The sequence below is a fragment of the Chinchilla lanigera genome, unplaced genomic scaffold, assembly GCF_000276665.1.
Source record: "Chinchilla lanigera isolate Chin_1 unplaced genomic scaffold, ChiLan1.0 scaffold00038, whole genome shotgun sequence".
Taxonomy (NCBI): domain Eukaryota; kingdom Metazoa; phylum Chordata; class Mammalia; order Rodentia; family Chinchillidae; genus Chinchilla; species Chinchilla lanigera.
The window spans coordinates 4481177-4499447 of record NW_004955439.1 but is presented as its reverse complement, the minus strand read 5'-3'; the positions used below and the strand labels follow the sequence as shown (position 1 = coordinate 4499447).

The window sequence follows — 18271 nt, the reverse complement described above, 5'->3', positions numbered from 1 at the left end:
ATCTGGTAAGGTGGTTATGTGGAGCACCGAGTGCATGATACTCTCCTGTGAATTGGTCATATTTTTGAGATTTATGACTAATTATTTGGGATTGCTTAGGTTAGAGTATGAGTTTTAGGGATCCATGGTGAGGCCTTTAAAAGAATTGATGGCAGATGCTGAATTTAATATTGTTTCTTATTTTTGTTACTTGATCAGCTCTCTTTAATAAGTATTCTAGTGCCATTATCATGATTTATTTACAAAATGATCAGAGGCATACATTTTCCGTAAAAAGATTTTAGTAATATAAATTGAGAAGAACTTGCAAGTGTAGAGCGCTTAATAATTAACAGTGTCTGGAGGAATTCTTTCCTCCACCTGACAAACAGGGGAAGAGTTAACCCTTTGAAAAAATGTAATCTGCTCCTGGTGACACTTAGGTAATCTTTCTGGGTATTTCAATTTAGCCTGTTTTAATTGTTTATAATTTGTAGCTAAAATAAGTAGGTTTACTGTTGAGGATGTAAAAGAAATAAAAACAATTTCTTGAGGCACTAATGCTTTTCATTAAGACAATAGATACAAACAAAAACAAAATTTCAAAGTGTACAATACCATGCTAAGTACACAGATGGAAGATGTATGTAGGTCAGATCACTATTACCTTCCACCTGTGCCCCTTCCTTGGTAGTGCCCTTGTTCCAGCCTACAAATAAGTACTGTGTCTCATGTGTTCACATACTGTAAACATTCTGTTTCTCATTAGGAAATTTGAACACAATGTCTTACTTGTTTTCATATGCATATGATTGTAGCAGGTGTTTAGTCAGTGAATTTTGGAGTAAGAGCTGGGAGTCACCTTGGTGTACTAGAAAAGACCAGGTTTTATTATCAAGACAGTGCTGAATTGCAACCCTAGCTTCATTGCTTTGTAGCAAATGAGTCACTGTGGGCTGTGAATCATCATCTGTGAATCATCATCTGTGATTATGCCAGAGCTGACCCCTTGTAGGGATGCTAGATATGTCATGTTCAGACAGTCCCAATGTAATATAATCCCAGCACTATTGAAGGTTGAGGCAGGAAGATCACAAATTCCAGCCTAGCATGGGCCACTTGGTGACTTAGGGAAGCCCTGTCTCAAAATGGATTGGGAATGTAGCTCAGTGTGAAGGCCATCTGTTCAATCTCCAGTAGCACCAAAAAAAAAAAAAAAAGAACTCTCCTGCTTTTTTCTGTAACTAGTTATGCCCTTACCTAAGCACTCTAGATCTCTCCTGGAGCTGGACGTGGGGTTATCCTCTCACAATAGAGAGGGTTGGATTAAGCAAATGGGTGTCTGGCCAGTAAAGAAGGAAGAAGGAGCACAAATACTGCCATAGTGTTTATTCCCATGACTTTTTAATGGACAAGAGGAGAGTGATCTAGGAGGGAGGGGATTTGCCATTGTGGAGGGGAGATAGTGCTGGGTTTTTAGTGTGGGGTTAGACTGTAGTGGATCTTGAGTTACAGGGAAATGAATTTAAACTTGATCCTAGGTAAGGGAATCATTAATAGCTTTTGATGCGTTAGGTGGTGAGTCAGCTTTATCAAGAGAGTTTCTCAGGATAGTGCACAGAGTTGAATGGATAGAAGATTAGTAGTAAGAGGAAGTTATGGAGCCAGGGTATGATAGGCTCCAGTACTGTCACTGTCATCATAGAAGGGATGGGGTGAAAAACTTGGCTTATACAGTACTTACATTTCTTGGTCTCTGTACCTCAAAATGGGTTGCTGGTTGGAAGGGAAAAAGCAGATCTAGCAAAAGTTCTTATCAGGGTGTACGTGTCTGGTTGCATAGGTTTCTAGGGAAACCCCATCCTGACACAGGTCTTGTCTTCCGGCTTTACTGTATTTGCATGTAATGAGTCCTCACGTTGTAGTCTTTTACCCTTTTTTGAGTTGTGGTTTGGTCAAGATCTCTTAGTTTGACCATGTCTGATTTATTTTTCCATTTTTGTGTGGTGAATTTCAGTTAGCTAGTCAAATTATATTTTATTTTTCTATCTTAATTCTCTTTGGGAGTCTTACTTTGCATCTAACTGTATAGTTGTGATGCAATATAAACCAGCTGTAGTTCAGTGGTGATGTTCCTATTACACACGTGAATCAAAGAGAAACTGTTCTAAAGTGGAAACACTGATAAAATAAGTCACAGCTAAGAAGACTGGTCCTAGCTCAAGAATTGTATAAAACAATTCTTGTTAAAACTATATTCCTTAGATAAGTGGGTTGCATGTGTATTCATGTAGATGGCCTTAAAGAGAAGTATCATTTTGAGTAGTTTAATTTTAAAGATCTGTACATTTCACTTAAGTAATGTTCTTACATAGTTTAATAACAAGTATGTAACTTAAATTTTCTAAATAGATCCAAAGGGATTGGCAAGGGCATTAAATTTAGAGGAAAGGTTTTTCATCTCAAGAAAACTGCATTTTCTGTACTTTGAATTAGTAAGATTTGGGTTTATTTGAAAGTGACAATGAATTCATTCGGTTAAACTAAGCACTTAGATAGTAGGCATTGTACTGTGTGGCAAATTGGTTAATATTTCATCCCTTTAACAAATATTGGTGTGGCTACTGTGTCAGATACCACGCTGTGCAAGATAGAATGGAAACTTAACAGAGAATGCCGATGTGTTGTTGGGAGCCCCTAAAGTTGGTTGTTGGTCATATGTGTGAGGGTAGACAGAGCCACAGTGCCTCAGGCAGTCAAGCTACCTCGGTATTGAAAAAGGTATCCTGCTTGGACAGTAACAGTTGTTAGTCGCTAGGCAACATTATCTCTCATGATACTACTTTGCAAGTGTATAAAATAAACGCCCCCTACTTTGAGGTCAGTCCTCTTGTCCATCAGGCAAGAGGTAACTCCACCTGACTCGGGCTGTTGTCTCTTCTCTTTATTTTCTAAATCCTCTCGCTGTTTTCTCCCGGGGACCACCGAGAGACCACCGACTCCCACAATGCATAAATAAGCAGTAATAGTACAGTGTACAGAAAGTGATAGGGAAAGTGCATTGTTCTAAGGCAGAGAGTTGGAGGATGCATAATGACAGATTTTGGAGGTCTTAGAATGCTTCTCACACATGAAATATAAGCTGGACAGTGAGTAGGCTTTAGTCAAGTGATGAAAAAGAGAAAAGGTGCACACACACAGCTCCGGAGGAAGAAGGCAGGACATGTTCGTTTATGGGATTGAAGGTAGTAGCCTAGTGCTAGAGCACTTGCCCACCATGGGCAAAGCTCTGGGTCTGATTCCCAGCAGCATAATTAATTAATTAATTAATTAATTATTACAAAACAGCTTATTTTAGTTCTTGTCAGAATGGTCAGTAGATAAAATAAGCCCTGCAGCATTTCATGCAAGAGTATGTGAGATGCTGGTTCCCCAGTGAACTAAAGAGGGCGACACTAGGACCTGCCACTTCCATGTTGTGGCTTTGGTCTGGGGAAGCCTCCTGCTTTCAGCTCTGTGAGTACCAAGCCATCCAAGACCACTGCCTACAGCCCTGCTGATGCTTCCGGGGCAGTCAGGCTCCTCAGGCCACACAGCGCACTTGGGTGGGTCTGGCAGACACCCTCTCTTCCCCCACTTGGTTGGGTGTGGTTTCTTTCCAGTGATGTGAAGTATCAGACTCCAGAAACACCTTTCATGGGAATCAGGAGCTGGGGCTCCCATTTGCTTTCAATCCTAAGCTTAGTGATCTGGGGAGAGGAAGTAGTTATACACCGTACAGCACCATTTTCAGCACAAGCAAAATGTGGGAGTTGTGATAGAAAACTACGGTGAATGTCTAAACTTTATAATTTTATTACAGTAAAAGACTCATTGTTGTTGATTGCTACCACCATCAAACATTCCCCCTCACTTCAGACGTTTATTATTGTTCTTGCCACTTTCTGAAGCAGTTCTGGAAATTCTCTCGTGTGAATAAATGTCTTTAGTTGCACTGTCGTAGCTGCCTCAATGTGCTGAATCCATTCAAAATGTTTACCTTTCATGGCCTTTTTTACTTTGGGGAGGAGCCAGAAGTTACATGGTGCCAGATCTGGTGAATAAGATGGATGAAAACACACAGTAATATTTTATAAGCCTGCCATCTATCTGTTAGATGGCACTTGGCAGCAGCATTCACTGCATTTGTTACCATACCTCATAGACACTCAGGAAAGAGAACTTCTGGGACTGCTTCAGAAAGTGGCCAGGATGGGTGGGATAAGTGTGTTGAAAGCAAGGGGAGATTCATGACAACGTGTCTTTTACTGTAATAAATTATTTTAAACCTCACATGTATAATGTTCAAAGGTTACAATGACTAGCATTTATTGGCCTTCTGTGTCAGTTTTCCCTGTGTTTTATTTTTGTTACTTCATTTCTCATTCGTGTCACAAGGCACATGCTGTTATCTTATTCTTGAGGAATGTAAGATATGAAGTTTAGGAGCTGGGCCAAGTTTTCAAGACTGATGGAATGTGGATTTGAACCCCTGTGCCTGGCTCCAAAACCAGCACATACTCTCCAGATTGCCAGTGATTACATTTCTTTCTCCCTTTTGGGAAGAATGAACCATATTGTCAATACACAGTGCTGGTGAGGAGGTGGGAGACACTGTTACTGGAGTAAGTTTCTACTAGTTGTCTTTGGGTTTTGGGTACCCTTTGTTCTTCAGCTTTTTAAATATATTTTTTCCCTACAATAAACAGGCAGTTTTACAATCAGGAAAAACAACATAACTATCTTAATTTGGGGTAGGGTTTAAGATGATTTTCTTAGCTACACCATAAGTTTTGTCTGCAAATTAAGAGTGGATTAGTAGAGCTGGGCATGGTGGTGCACGCCTGTAATCCCAGCACTCAGGAGGTTGAGACAGGAGGATCATTGTGAGTTCAAGACCAGCCTGGGCTACAAAGTGAGCTCAAGGCCAACCTGAACTGCATAGCAAGACCCTGTCTCAAAAAAAAAACAAAAACAAACAAACAAACAAAAAAAAGGATTAGTAACCTTGCAGCTGTGATAAACAACAGGTACATGTACTGATATGAGAGTCCTAAAGATCAGACAAAAAAATGAAGTGTAGAAGACTTGTGTATGCTGTGGTTCTGTATAACTGGCTCTGTATATATTGGTTTTTGAATAATTGTGTGCATGTGTATGTGCAAACACATATTAAATACATAACATTTTGAAGAGTACTTTTGAAACTATTTCATACCTTTTGGCAGGGGAAGAGGGACAGTTTTTAACTTTGCTGCTTTAACATGTTCATGATGGGGCTGTACATGCATGACGGTCCCGTGCTACATGATGGGGCCATCATGTATGTACCTCTGGTGGTTTAAGCTGGTGGGAATGTGTTGACTTCTTACACTGCCTTCATTGTAAAAGTGTGCAGTACAATATTTATATATGGCATGTCTATGTACAGTGAAATTAACAGTACTCTTAGAATGGGAACTCTTGAAAGATGGTTTAACCACTTATTGCAGCCTTTAATATGGATTCTGATGGTTGTCTAATCTGCTTTTGAATTAAGCTCAGGAGTATTTTTGCTTTGCTATAACCAGGAAAGTATTCTCATGTATTTTGATGTTTTCAATGTAATTCTAAGCATCTTAGCTTATGGTGCAGGACAGTGCACCATTTCTTTTTTCTTTTTCTTTTTTTCCCCCACTAGTGGTATAGGGGATCAAACCCGTGGCCTCACACTAGCTAGGCAACTGCAACTCCAATTTACAGAACTTTTTCCTACTAGGTATTCCGGGGCATGACAGCACATCATGGTGGGAGTGCATGACAAAGCAAACCTGCTTACCTAGTGCCAGCAAGTGAAAGAAAAGAAGAGGAAGAGGCCAGGGTCCCATAGTTCCCTTCAAGGAAACACCGTGAAGGACCCCAATAGGTCCCAGTTCTAAAAGTTCCACCGCTTGTTACTAGTGCCATGGACTGAGAACCAAACCTCCAACACATGGACATTTAAGATCCAAACTCTAGCAAAGGGTAATTGTATGTTTAAAACTATATTGGGGTAGCACTCTTCACCTCTCACATTAGCAGAAATGCAGAAGTTGGTGCCTTATTTTGTTTGTGAAGTATGCAGAACCATTACTTTCCTATATATTACTGGTGGGTGTTTAAATGGTAAGAATCCTAATGAAATGAAATATGGCAACATCAGCCAGATTAATGTCTTTCATTATGTTTTTGAGGTTAGCAGTTTTTCATATATTCCCGAGTCATGTATTTTTCTCTGAACTGTTTGTTCCTCTGCCCAGTTTGCTAGTAGGTTGCTGGTCTTTATCTTGAATTCTAGGAACCCTTCATGTATTAAAATAAATAACATTTATGAAATGAATTGCAAATATTCTTTAGAACTTACATTTCATATTAAGGCAAGTGATTTTTGTAGTCATTTGGAGTTAGGCAAGTGCAAAAAGAAAGGCTGTGGACAGACAAAGTAATAGATGTGGGTAACATAAGTAATAAGTAATGAACATTTGCACGTTCCTCTCCTCAGAAAAGGAAATTGTGTTCAGAATGACAGATTATACATCTAACAGCAGATGTGTGGTGGTACTCTCAGTATTCCATTATGTGGAGCATTTAATTTGAGAGTTTTGAATCTGCCAATGTTTCTTTTACTCATAACTAGATTAGTAGTTAATGGAACAGATACATGAGATTGACATCTACTAATAATGTATCTGTGGTGCCTTTTGAAATATCTACAGAAGAGATGAATTGTGGCTGGTGTACCTTTTTTTATTTTTTATTTGAAGAGAATAAAAAATAGTTTAAACAATAAAAACATTAGAAATGATACAGAATTTGAAAAAAGAAGATAGGAATTCAGCAATGGTTGTTACATGGCAGTAGGTTGTGAATATGTAGAAGTTATCTGCAAACCAGCTTTGTGGAAATACAGCTTTTGAAGACACAGTGGAGCTGAGGATTGAACTCAGAGCTTTAATCATAGGCAAGCACTGTAGCACTGAGGTGCACCCCTAGTCCAAGGAAATATTTCTGTGTCACTAACATTGGAAAAGGCAGGAGTGAAAACATGGACCTTTTCTTTCAGTTTTTTGATTTTTTTTTTTTTTTTCCAGTACCGGGAATCGAACTCACGATGTAGTGCTTGCCAGGCAGGCACTGTGCCGCTGAGCTAAATCCCCAGCCCCTATGGACCTTTTCTTTCAAAGGACACATAAGAAATAGATTGACTGGTACTTGGAGTTAAGAACATAGTCTTTACTAATTTGGATACTGTCAGTGCTGGAGAAGAGGGAAAAAGTGGGGAATTATAAGGGTGGAACATTAGAAAGAGATCAAAGCCAAATACAAACAGAGGGAAGATAAAAGGTTTTCAGTATTAAAGGTTGCCAGTTTTATCTATGCTTTATCTTCTCTAGACTGAATGGTCAGATTTTTTTCTAGTGACATGTCAATGATCATTTGACTGTTCTGATATCTAAAAAGCACCTCTAGTTGTTTTCAGTAAGTCTTGATTCAGTGTTTTAAACAAATCTACAATGTTTATAAATATTTTCCATGAATGTTTTAGTCCGTTTTGTGCCACCGTAACACAGTACTGGACACTAGATAATTTATAGAGAAGAGAAATTTATTTTCACAGTTCTGGAGGCTGGTAAATTCAAGGTCAGGCTTTTGCAGATTAGGGCCTGGAGTCTGATTCCAGGATGGTGCCTTGAAGACTTTGTCCTGCAGAGGAGAGGAGGTGTCCCCACATGGCAGAAAAGTAGGAGAAAGTGTACCCACTCCCAGAGCTTTCTTAAAGGTGGCATTAGTCCCCGAGAACAGAGCACCTCCCCTGAGGTCCCTCCTTTAGCACTGTTGCATTGGCAGTTTCCAGCATCTTAATAGGAAGATTTCACACATGTAGAAAAGTTGAAATAAGTTCCTACTTAACAACATAGCCCACCATTTAGATTCTGAGTGGCTGCTTTATCATACACTCACCCATCACTCCATTTTATTTTTTAATATATTTCAAAATTGTAAACCACCCCCCATCTTTTATCTACATGAATTTAAGAGAGGACAAAAACATTCAAACTACAGCCATGAGTAAATGTTCAGTAATACGTAAATGTATTAGAGAATACTCATTTGTTTATTTTGTACCTGTCTTGCAGTCTGTTTTCACCAGATCTTAAGTTGAATAAATAAAAGGCTTAGGCATTCTGTTTGGCCGTTAATTTGATTTAGCTGAATTTAAAAAAGCAGGCTTCTTACGGAACAGTAACACCACAGCAGGTTCCTCTTGCCGGCCTGGAGCTTGGCTCAGTCCACACACTGGGCTCTTCTCCAGGGGAAGCTCACTTCCTTCCGCAGGGCATCCTCAGGCATTTATCTCCTTGCTGTGCTCATTGCACGGAGGACTGAGGTTGATGTGACATGTTTTTTAAAACTATCCCACAACATGACAAGCAGAATTCTATCTACTTCGCAGCTGTGTGAGAAAAATACCTCCTCGTGGTTTCTTTGTCCTTTGTGCTGACCCAAGGAGACTACAGTGCTGGCAGTGCTTGGTTGCTTGCCTCTGTCCCTCACCCCTTTATTGAGTTCAGGGGATGGAGAAAAAGGAACTGATGGGATTTCTTCATTGTACTTCATACTGTATCATTTGTTTCTAAACTAGGAAAAATCTCAAACATGTTCAGAAGTTAAAATTATTTCCCGTTTAACAATGTAACCCACCTTTTAGATTCTGTAACATTTTACAATGACTGCTTTATCACATATTCACCCATCAGTCTATTTTATGTTTTAATATGTTTCAAAACTAATACCCTCCCCCACCCCCGGTCTTTTATCACCAGCTGTGAATCCATCATCCCTATTAAAAGAATTTCAGAAACAGTTCCTGAAATTCCATCACTTCGGTGTGGTAGCTGCCTCAATGTGAGTACACCAGGTGAATTACTTTGGTAGTGTCTTCCTTTCCTGTCAGCCAGCGCGTCTACAAAGCAAACTGTAGGGTGACTTGGGTTCTTGCTCTTTGGTTTATTTGCATGTGTAACTTCCTGTATTTTCCACTCCCAATAGGCTCGAGTTATGTATGATTTTGCTGCTGAACCTGGAAATAATGAACTGACAGTTAGTGAAGGAGAAATCATCACAATTACAAATCCGGTAAGAGAACTTCGTGTTGAAATTTGTCCCTTATAGACTTATTTTTAAGAGTTGATGTTTTCAATAAGTTAATCATTCAAACCCTTATTAATTTTTTTCTGTTGCTTATGAAGTATTGACAGTGCATTAAGGTGCTGTTAATAAACAGTGAAAAAAGTTAATCCCCTAAAGATAGCTGGGTACATCGTTGAGGTTATAATGTCTGTTTATTTTATGATTTTTTTTCCTTATTATTTAAACCTTCCAGACACCTTATAGTAGTAGTACTGGAACTTAGTTCAGTGAGCTTTCTTCTAGTGCCCATGATGTGGTGCCTCGGATACATGAGATAAATGCTGACTTTCCCACACGGCTCAGCCTACTGATCGCTATCACTGTTGCTCTGAGCTTCATCCCTAAATTAGATTACTGGAAAGCAGTCTGTAGTACTTACACTGCATTAGCTTAGCTCCCAGTAGAGTGATCTCTGCTGAATTACAATTCATTGCTTCAGCTTTGGTTCACATAAGAAATAGCTATATGTGTAACAAACATGTCTACATCTTTACAAAGCCACATTTGAGCACATGTGCATCTACATGCTTCTCCTGAGAGTATTCTCCAATGTATACCCACTTACGTAAACACACGTCACGTACATGTGCGTATCTCTGTTCATATCACTAACTGTAACATTGTGCTCTCTTCTAAGCATCCATGTGACCTTTTGTCTAAGGCTGTTTCTCTTAGACTTTTGGCATGTTCCTTTTAGTAAAATAAAATCTTCACAGACTATTCAAACTAAATATATATATATATAAAATCTTGGTTGCCAGGAAGCTCAGTACTCATTTTTTCAGTCATCTTACAGTGCTTTACATTACCCTGGGTGATAGCTGCCTCGGTATGTGTAATTGTCCTTTTTATATGTAACTTTATTGTAAGCATCCTTAAGGTGTATAGAATTATGAGATGAATACTATTTGAAATAAGGTTTTAAGAAAAACTATCTCCCTAGTATTTTTCTCAGTGCTTATATAGCTGAAGAAGAAACAAAAGCAGGGGTGGAGAATTAGTCTTTGTACCTGTAAAATGAGTAGAACTTTATTGTAACTCCCTTTCTTTACCACCCTCCACCCCTCACTTCCCTGACCCCACCGTGGCTAACTCTATCACAGGGCTCTGTGTACCTCCTTGGCCCAGGTTTCTGAGCAGGTATCCTCCTGTGTCCCCGCCTCCACCTCCAGGCTCCACACTGGACATAGTGTCTCCTCTGTGTCATCCACATACTGAAATGTTTGTAGCCCTAACCTGGGTGCCTTAAGATACAAAATTTTGTCCTTACCCTAGACTCTTCGTCTGCATAACTGTTTTTTGTTTGTTGTTTTTTTTCTTTTGAATGTTTCCAGCACAAGATAGTGATTTTATTTGGCATTATAGAACATGTCATGTTCTACATTCCTCTCCACGTACCTCTCTAGCTATCTTTTTGCAATTCCCTCTGCTTTCTGCTTTGTATTTTTTTTTTCCCATGTCATTCCATCTTTGGCCTATTTTCCTCATGCTACATACTTATTCTCAGATTTTTTTTTTTATTGTCCGGTGTGTGCTAACTCCGTAGTATCTGCAGCTTGACCAGATCTTTCAAGCCTCAGATTTGGCTGTCCAGCTGTGTCTTAGACATCCTTAGTTTTCTCAAAAGCACTTTAAACTTACCGTGTGGTTCTTACCAGCACATTACTCATGCTATACTAATTCTCTTCCTGAGTTGTTAGGCACCCAACTAAGACTCCCAGTTGAAAACCTTTGACTTAAGTCTTGCTTACATCTAACCTCTCCCCTCTCTGTCTCTGCTGTCAGTATGATACATTGCACTCTCATCTCACCTGAACTGTGCACCTTCCTGCTATCCTCTCCCACCATGGCTTGTCTAAAGTGCCAGCCTCACCATGTTGCTCTTCCCCAGTGGCTGGCTCCCAGTTAGCTGTAGGTCTGCAAGATGCCCCACCATTTGGCACTATTCTTCCTCTCCAGCCTTTGCCCTATGCACGCACCCAAAAAATATACTCATGTATGCATAGGCATGTACACAACTGTGTACGTACTCATATACTTTCATGCATATACAGTCATATGTATACTTTCATGCATATACAGTCACATACACATATACTTTTATGAAATACACACTCTTACATCTACACATACCATCTCATGAAATACTCATTCACATGCTCATATTCTTAACACATATTCAAGTGTACTCTCTCACACATATACAGATTTGTATGTATTGTACATACAGGTTCTCACAAGTGCACACACTTTGACACGCATGCACACACACTGAGTCCTATCTCTTGTGACTTTGCCCTCTTGCTCATGTTATTGCCCTGTCTGATGTTCCATCTTCTAGTTATGCTGCCTTTGATATCTCTCTGCCATGAAAAAAACAGAGTACACTTTCCTCCTGCTTTGTTTATTACTTTAAAAGCTACCTTTTCCAGAAAAAAATGGAATCTTTGGGTGGTAGGCCTGAATGCTGTGTAATGCTATGATGTATGTGTTTGTTTGAACTCACTACGCACTTTAAGCTGGGAATTCCTTGAGGTTAGAAATCACATCTTATTCTTGTATTTTTGTACTCACACTATTGTAAACTATTTGTACTGTTTAGCATAAAGTAGCACATATATTTTTGTTTTTAAATTATTTTATAAAATTTCAAATGCATAACAGGAGAGAGAATATATTAGCATCTTCGATCCCATCATTCATTTTTAATAATTATCAGCCAACCCATAGGCAAGCTTATGTTGTCTATAATCCTAGGTGTTCTTCCACCTTCCCTCTCCTGCAGCACACTTGATTATTTTGAAGCAAATTCTATGTATCATTTCATTCATAAAGATTTCAAGTCAGGTGTGGTAATACGTATCTGTAGTCCTGGTTTTCTGGAAACTAAGGCAGAACGATCACAGGAGCCCAGGATTTCAAGGCCAACCTGGGCAGTGCAGTGAGACCTTGGCCAAACAACCAAACAAAAACAAAACATTTTCAATATATATCTCTAACAGTTAAATTTTACCATTGTATCCACCTAACAAAATTAATGATTCCCTACTACTACCAAATAGTCCATATCAGTAGCTCAATGGCTACATAAACTTTACTCACTTGTAAGTTAAGTTTCTTTTAGCCTTAAAACTCACTAGAATTTTTTCTTTTGTTTTGTTTTTTTGAGACAGGGTCTCGCTATGTAGTTCTTACTATGTAGCCTATGCTTTCTTACTATGTAGCCTATGCTGACCTCAAATTTAAAACAGTCTTCTTGCCTCAGCCTCCCAAGTGCTGAGATTATAGGCACATGCCACCACACACGGCAGAAACTTTCTAGAATATTAATGTCAACAAACAATATTAGATATGCTCAACCTCAAGTTTGACTGATTACTATAGAAGGTCATGTTTCCTCATTTTTTATTCTCTGAGATAACATGACCTAGAAAAATATATCCAGTGTTTTTTACAGTGCTGGGCATCAAACCACTGAGGTACATCCCCAGAATTTTTTGTTTTTTATTTTAAGAAAGGATCTGTCCATGCTGTTTCAGGTTGGCCTTGTATTTGCAGTCCTTCTGCCTCAGCCTCCTCTAGCTGGGATTACCTGCATGTGCTACAGTATCTACCTGCAGTATCTTTTTATTCCTTAAAACATTGTGGGTTTCAAATGATCCAAAACATTTTTTTCATCCAATAAGGTTTTATTATACACTTGCTGTGCATGAAACTAGTCCTGAGTATCCTGAGGTACAGGAGGGTCAAAAGTTCTAGAGGGCCACCAGAGCAACCAGGCACAATCCTGTCTCAAAATATGTGTTTCTAAAAAGAGCTGGGGAGATAGCTCAGTGGTACAGCACCCCTGGTGGAGCACCCAGTACTGAAAAAAATTAAAAAGAAAAAAATCTGATCAAAAGTATCATTTACTGACAGCTATCATTTACTGACAGCTGTTGAGCTAGGCATTTGACCGAGTACTATGTGTAATTTCTTTTAACTAGTTTCCATGAAGTCTGTGAGGGTAGGGTAAAGAGACTCAAAGATTGAGGAACTTGTCCATGATCATTCTTCTTGTAAGTGGCTGAACAGGAGTCAAAGCCACATCTGTCCTTGAAGCCCAGGAACACACAATACATATCTGCCAGCAAGAAACAGGCTATGACAGTGAGCTCTCAGAACCAACCAGTCAGACAGCCCTGTGGGTGAGGCAACAGACCATGGACTTGATTTAGTGAGTAGTGGGTTCCTTGAAGGGTCTTGTGTGGATTTCGTTGTCAGTATTGCTGTAAAGATGACACAGAGGCCAGGCATAGTGGCGCACACTTGTAATCCCAGCACTCGGGAAGCTGAGGCAGGAGGATCGTTGAGAGTCTGAGACCAGGCTGGGCTACAAAGTGAGCTCAAGGCCAGCCTGAATTGCATAGCAAGACCCCGTCTCAGAGAGAAAAGAAAAAAAAAGATGACACAAGGAGGAATGCATGTCAAGGAGGTTAGTTGAGCAGGGTATAGAGAATGCATTGGAGTTGTAGAGTCTAGGCATATGACTGACCTATGGGGTCAAAGGGTAAAGAGGCTTGGAGGGTCAGACACATAGGATGTGGCACATACATAGATGTAGGTGAGGAAAGAGGCCAGGGTCCCAAGGCACTTGGCCTTGGCACTGAGAGAGTGGTGACTGTATTAAAGCTTATAAGGCAGGTAGAAGAACTTCTCCAGAAGGATTACATGAGAGTAATTTCAGGTATGCTGAGCAGAGAGTAGCATCTAGTCAACCCTGTCCTGTAATGCATCAGTTTCAAGCCTGGCAGTGCAGCGCTGGAGACCAGGCTGGAGCTGGGCAGGCTCCTGGGCAGAGCAAGGGTCAGGAGGAGGAAGGAGCAGATGCAAGTGTGTCCTGGGTGGGAGGAGAGTGAGGCCTGCAGACCCAAAGGTCAGAGAAGGAGAATCTCAAGTGGCAAGGTACATAACAGTACGGTCTTCATAGAGTATTTTGAACACCTGTTTCGTATGCCTTAGATACAAAGAAAATTGTTGGATAGAACAAGTACATGAAGTAATTTGGGGTAATATACTAGGCGATTATAAGCAAATAGACTCCATTTTAATGTGTAAGAGAGATTGAAGATCCTTTTGTCTGCCTAACTTTTTTCCAGTAAAGTATTTCTTCATTTTTTTTATTCAATAGTATTGTCTTCCTGTTGCTTTTACGGTCAAAAAGTGACAAAGTTGTAACTTAGAATGATTTTTTAAAACAATGTGGTTAACTCTAACGTACTGTATATTTCAAAACTAAAAAGATTTTAGGGGCTGGGGATTTAGCTCAGCGGCAAAAGCGCCTGCCTGGCATGCGCAAGGTCGTGAGTTCGGTTCCCAGTACCGGAGAAAAACCAAAAAAAAAAAAAGAAAAAAAGATTTTAAATGTTTTCACCAAAAGAAATAACAAATGTTTGAGGAGCTAGATATGGCTACCTTTACTTAAATATTACACAATCTTCAAATGTATTGAAATATCGCGACATTCCACAAGAATGTATAATTTTTATGTGTTAAAGAAGAATGTGCTTGTCCATACTGAAATTATTGTTAATTAATTGTGGCATTATTGAAAAACCTAAGGAAACTACTATTTTTGGGGAAAAAGGGACTTTGCAGAGATAATAAGGAAAATGGGAATCTTATTGTAGAGTTCTACTGTATTTTTTATTCTGTTAATATTCTTTATTTAGGAGAACTAAGGACCATGAATCAGCTGTTTCTGTGTAACAATCCCCAAACTTAGTGGGTTAGCACATATCAAGTGGCTTGTGTTACAAGCCAGTGGTTTGTGGTGGTACAAACTGATCTTATCACTTTCACTGACCTTTTTTACTAATAAAATTAATTAATAAAAAACCACCTGATAGGATACCACTGGTGGTGGCTCAAGCTGCCCAGCAGCAAGACATACGAACTATGGCCCTGTCGTGAACATGTTAAACCAATAGCCAAGTGTTACTGCTCAGGAATTTATGAGTCGCTGGATGGTGCCACTGTCTACAGTCACTTGGGCGCAGTCAGGGGCTGTATGGTCTGAAATGGCCTCTGCCACCTGGCAGTTCTTCTGGAGCTGGGTTGGCTGTGGATGGACAAAAGAGAGACCCATCTTCTAGCAACTCAGACTAATTCACATAGCAGCGCGGGGTTCCAAGAATGTGAACTTCAGTGTGTAGAACGCCTCGAGGTTAGACTCTGAATGCCCATGGATTATTGGCAGATAGGGCACAACAGGCAGTATAGATTCGGGGCTGGGAGTGTGCATTCCACCACTTGATAAAGCTACCACCACTTCTGCCACATGAAGAAATAAAAGTCACAAAATTATGGTGATATAAGGAAAGGCTATTTTCAGTCTTTTTTCACTTATTGTTGAAGTTCAGTTTGTATTTGTACTTAACATTTTGAACAGTGTTCTGCAGTAATAAAAAAGCTTAATATCAATTACTTTTTAATTTAACAGTTTATAAATTATAACAATTCCCAAAGCAGAATTTCCACAGGAAATCCCAACTGTAATCTTTTTCTATTCTTTTTCCTTGGTAACTTCTTTAGGATGTTGGTGGAGGATGGCTGGAAGGACGAAACAGCAGAGGAGGACGAGGCCTTGTTCCCACCGACTATGTGGAAGTAAGAACTTACTGTCATTGATGAATTAAAGCTCATCTTTGACAAGCATTTTTCTTTATCAGTTATCAATTAAAGGACAGCCAGGAAGACAGCAACATTTTTTAAAATTTCCATTATACATACAGTAAATGCTAATTATATAAAATACATTGAAGAAGAATATTGCCTGTAGGCCCAAGCTCCAAGGAATGGTTAATGATATTTAGATTATATTCCTTTCAGGAATGGCAACTTTAGCTGGGTGTGGTGGCACACGCCTGTAATCCCAGCACTCAGAAAGCTGAGGCAGGATGATCACTGTGAATTAGAGGCTAGCCTGCACTACATTGTGAGACTGTGTCTCAAAAAAAAAGAACAGCAACTTCTATTTATTCTGAATAAAACTCTCTGCTTTTCCTTTGCTAATATTACACAATAGCTGCTCCTAGAGCACTGTTTGTTGTAGAACTGATTCACAGAGTTTAAATAGATTTTCTAAAAAAACATACCTCTCAGTTCCTGCCCCTGTTCCTTTAGATGCAGGGGTGTCTTGAATGGACTGCTGAGAGAGTTGCCTGATGTAACCTCTGTTACGATAGGTCACAGGAATGGTATCTTCCTACAGAAGTGTCCCTCCCTGGAACACACCCACTCAGAAGCAAATCTTGTTGTAATTCAGCCACCTGGTGCCCTCTGCTGGTTGTCTGTAGTTCTCTCAAAGCAGGGTAATTCTAGGTACTTAATGCACGTGCCTCTCTGCATGAATGACAAAAGAAACAGGTTGCCTGGGGCCCTGTGAATAAAACTGAACTAGCTCAAGAATTAAGGTGCTTAGGTTCACCTCCAGTAGAGAGAATGAATGCCCCTGGGACAATGTTTTCCAGGGGCCCAACTGCAAAATGGAGAGGAAGGCTCTTTCTGTTGTTCTTGATTGAGGAAGAAAAGGTGAGTTTCAGACCCTTTGGAAAATCTGAGGAAATGTGTAGATTTTCCCATCAGAAATGTGTGCACAGGCACATACACTAGCCTTGTCCATGTGATTTTAGATGGATCGTGTGCATCTGGGCTCTGCCCATGGGTCTCAGGCTTACATGTTTTACCTTTATGCGCTGGGCATATTGAATCCTAAAAATTCACAAGATTGAGAAAAATTTGAAAATTTAAGTTGATTTGCATTGATTTCATTTTCTAGAATTCTTCTAGAAAGGAGCAGTTATTTCATACATTCTTAAATTTGTCTTTTAAGGACATAACACACCCCACCCCAGCAGAAATAGATCCAGGAGGCAGTCAGTAAGAACTTAACAGCACCATCAGTCAAATGAACATGGTGGACTTCTGTCAACTGCCTCATCCAACAACAGCAGAACACACTTCTTTTCAGACTCACATGGGACATCTACCAGGGTGGACCATGTTCTGAACTATAAAACATGCTTCAACACATTTAAAAGGAAGGGAATATAGCAGTGGGAGAGCACATGCCTAGCATATGCAAAGCCCTGGGTTTGAGCCCTGGCACTGCAAAGAAAAGTTTTTAATTAAAAAAATTAAAAGTATATAGTCTTAAAAAGGGAGTAAATCATAGTGTCTGCTGCTGTTGGACCACAATGGAATTAGAACCCATAACAGAAAGATAGCTGGAAAATCCCAGAATACTTAGAAATTAACACAGTTTTAAATAAACATGAGTCAAAAAAGAAACCTCAAATTAAAGAATAGTTTAAATAAAAATGAAAATACAACTTATCAAAATTATGTAATGCACCAAAAACAGTCCTTAAGGAAAATATATAACACTGAAGAGTATAAACTCCTTTTCCATAACAGATGACAAGTCTTTCTTGCCCTTAGAGGCTCTCATTCTGAAATCACTGACTGATCTATGAAAATAATTGGGGCTCTTTCTAATACACAGATTTTACCCAGTGATGGAAAAGATCAGTTTTCTTGTGGAAATTCAGTGGCTGACCAAGCTTTCCTGGATTCCCTCTCAGCAAGTACAGCTCAAACCAATTCATCAGCTGTCAACAGCAACAACCAGGTATGTCTTACATCATCCTGCTGTTTGTGACTGGCTTTACTGCAAGCAGAGTGCATTTGTGAAAGCTTATGGTGCATTACAGCTATTGCCATTCTCTGAAAGCATAAACAGTGTGGCATTTAGGTTCTTTGGTGTGCATTTCTGTTGGATATTAACAAAGAGCTCACCTGGTAAGTCTACTAAAGACTGTCTTCAAAGTTGTCTGTAAGAGAAAAAACAGGATGTTGGAGAGTTGCTGCTAAGCCTGTCATACGGTGAACACAAACCTCAGCAGTTGTAAATACTCTCTGAAGTGAGGGCATGGAAAGAAGAGATGGTCCTGTTGACTAGGAGGTCACTGTCAGTGATGTGGCTAGATCAGGACCTTGGCAT

General features: G+C 39.6%; 1 protein-coding gene across 1 annotated transcript in view; it reads left to right on the top strand.

Annotated features, from left to right (window-relative positions):
* Positions 1-18271, top strand: part of Snx9 (sorting nexin 9) — an 81024-nt gene that overhangs the window by 3961 nt on the left and 58792 nt on the right. Inside the window, exons 2-4 of the mRNA XM_005390533.2 lie at positions 9088-9174; positions 15802-15876; positions 17774-17899. Coding sequence (XP_005390590.1) covers positions 9088-9174; positions 15802-15876; positions 17774-17899 — 288 coding nt within the window. The remainder of the gene's footprint in view (positions 1-9087; positions 9175-15801; positions 15877-17773; positions 17900-18271) is intronic.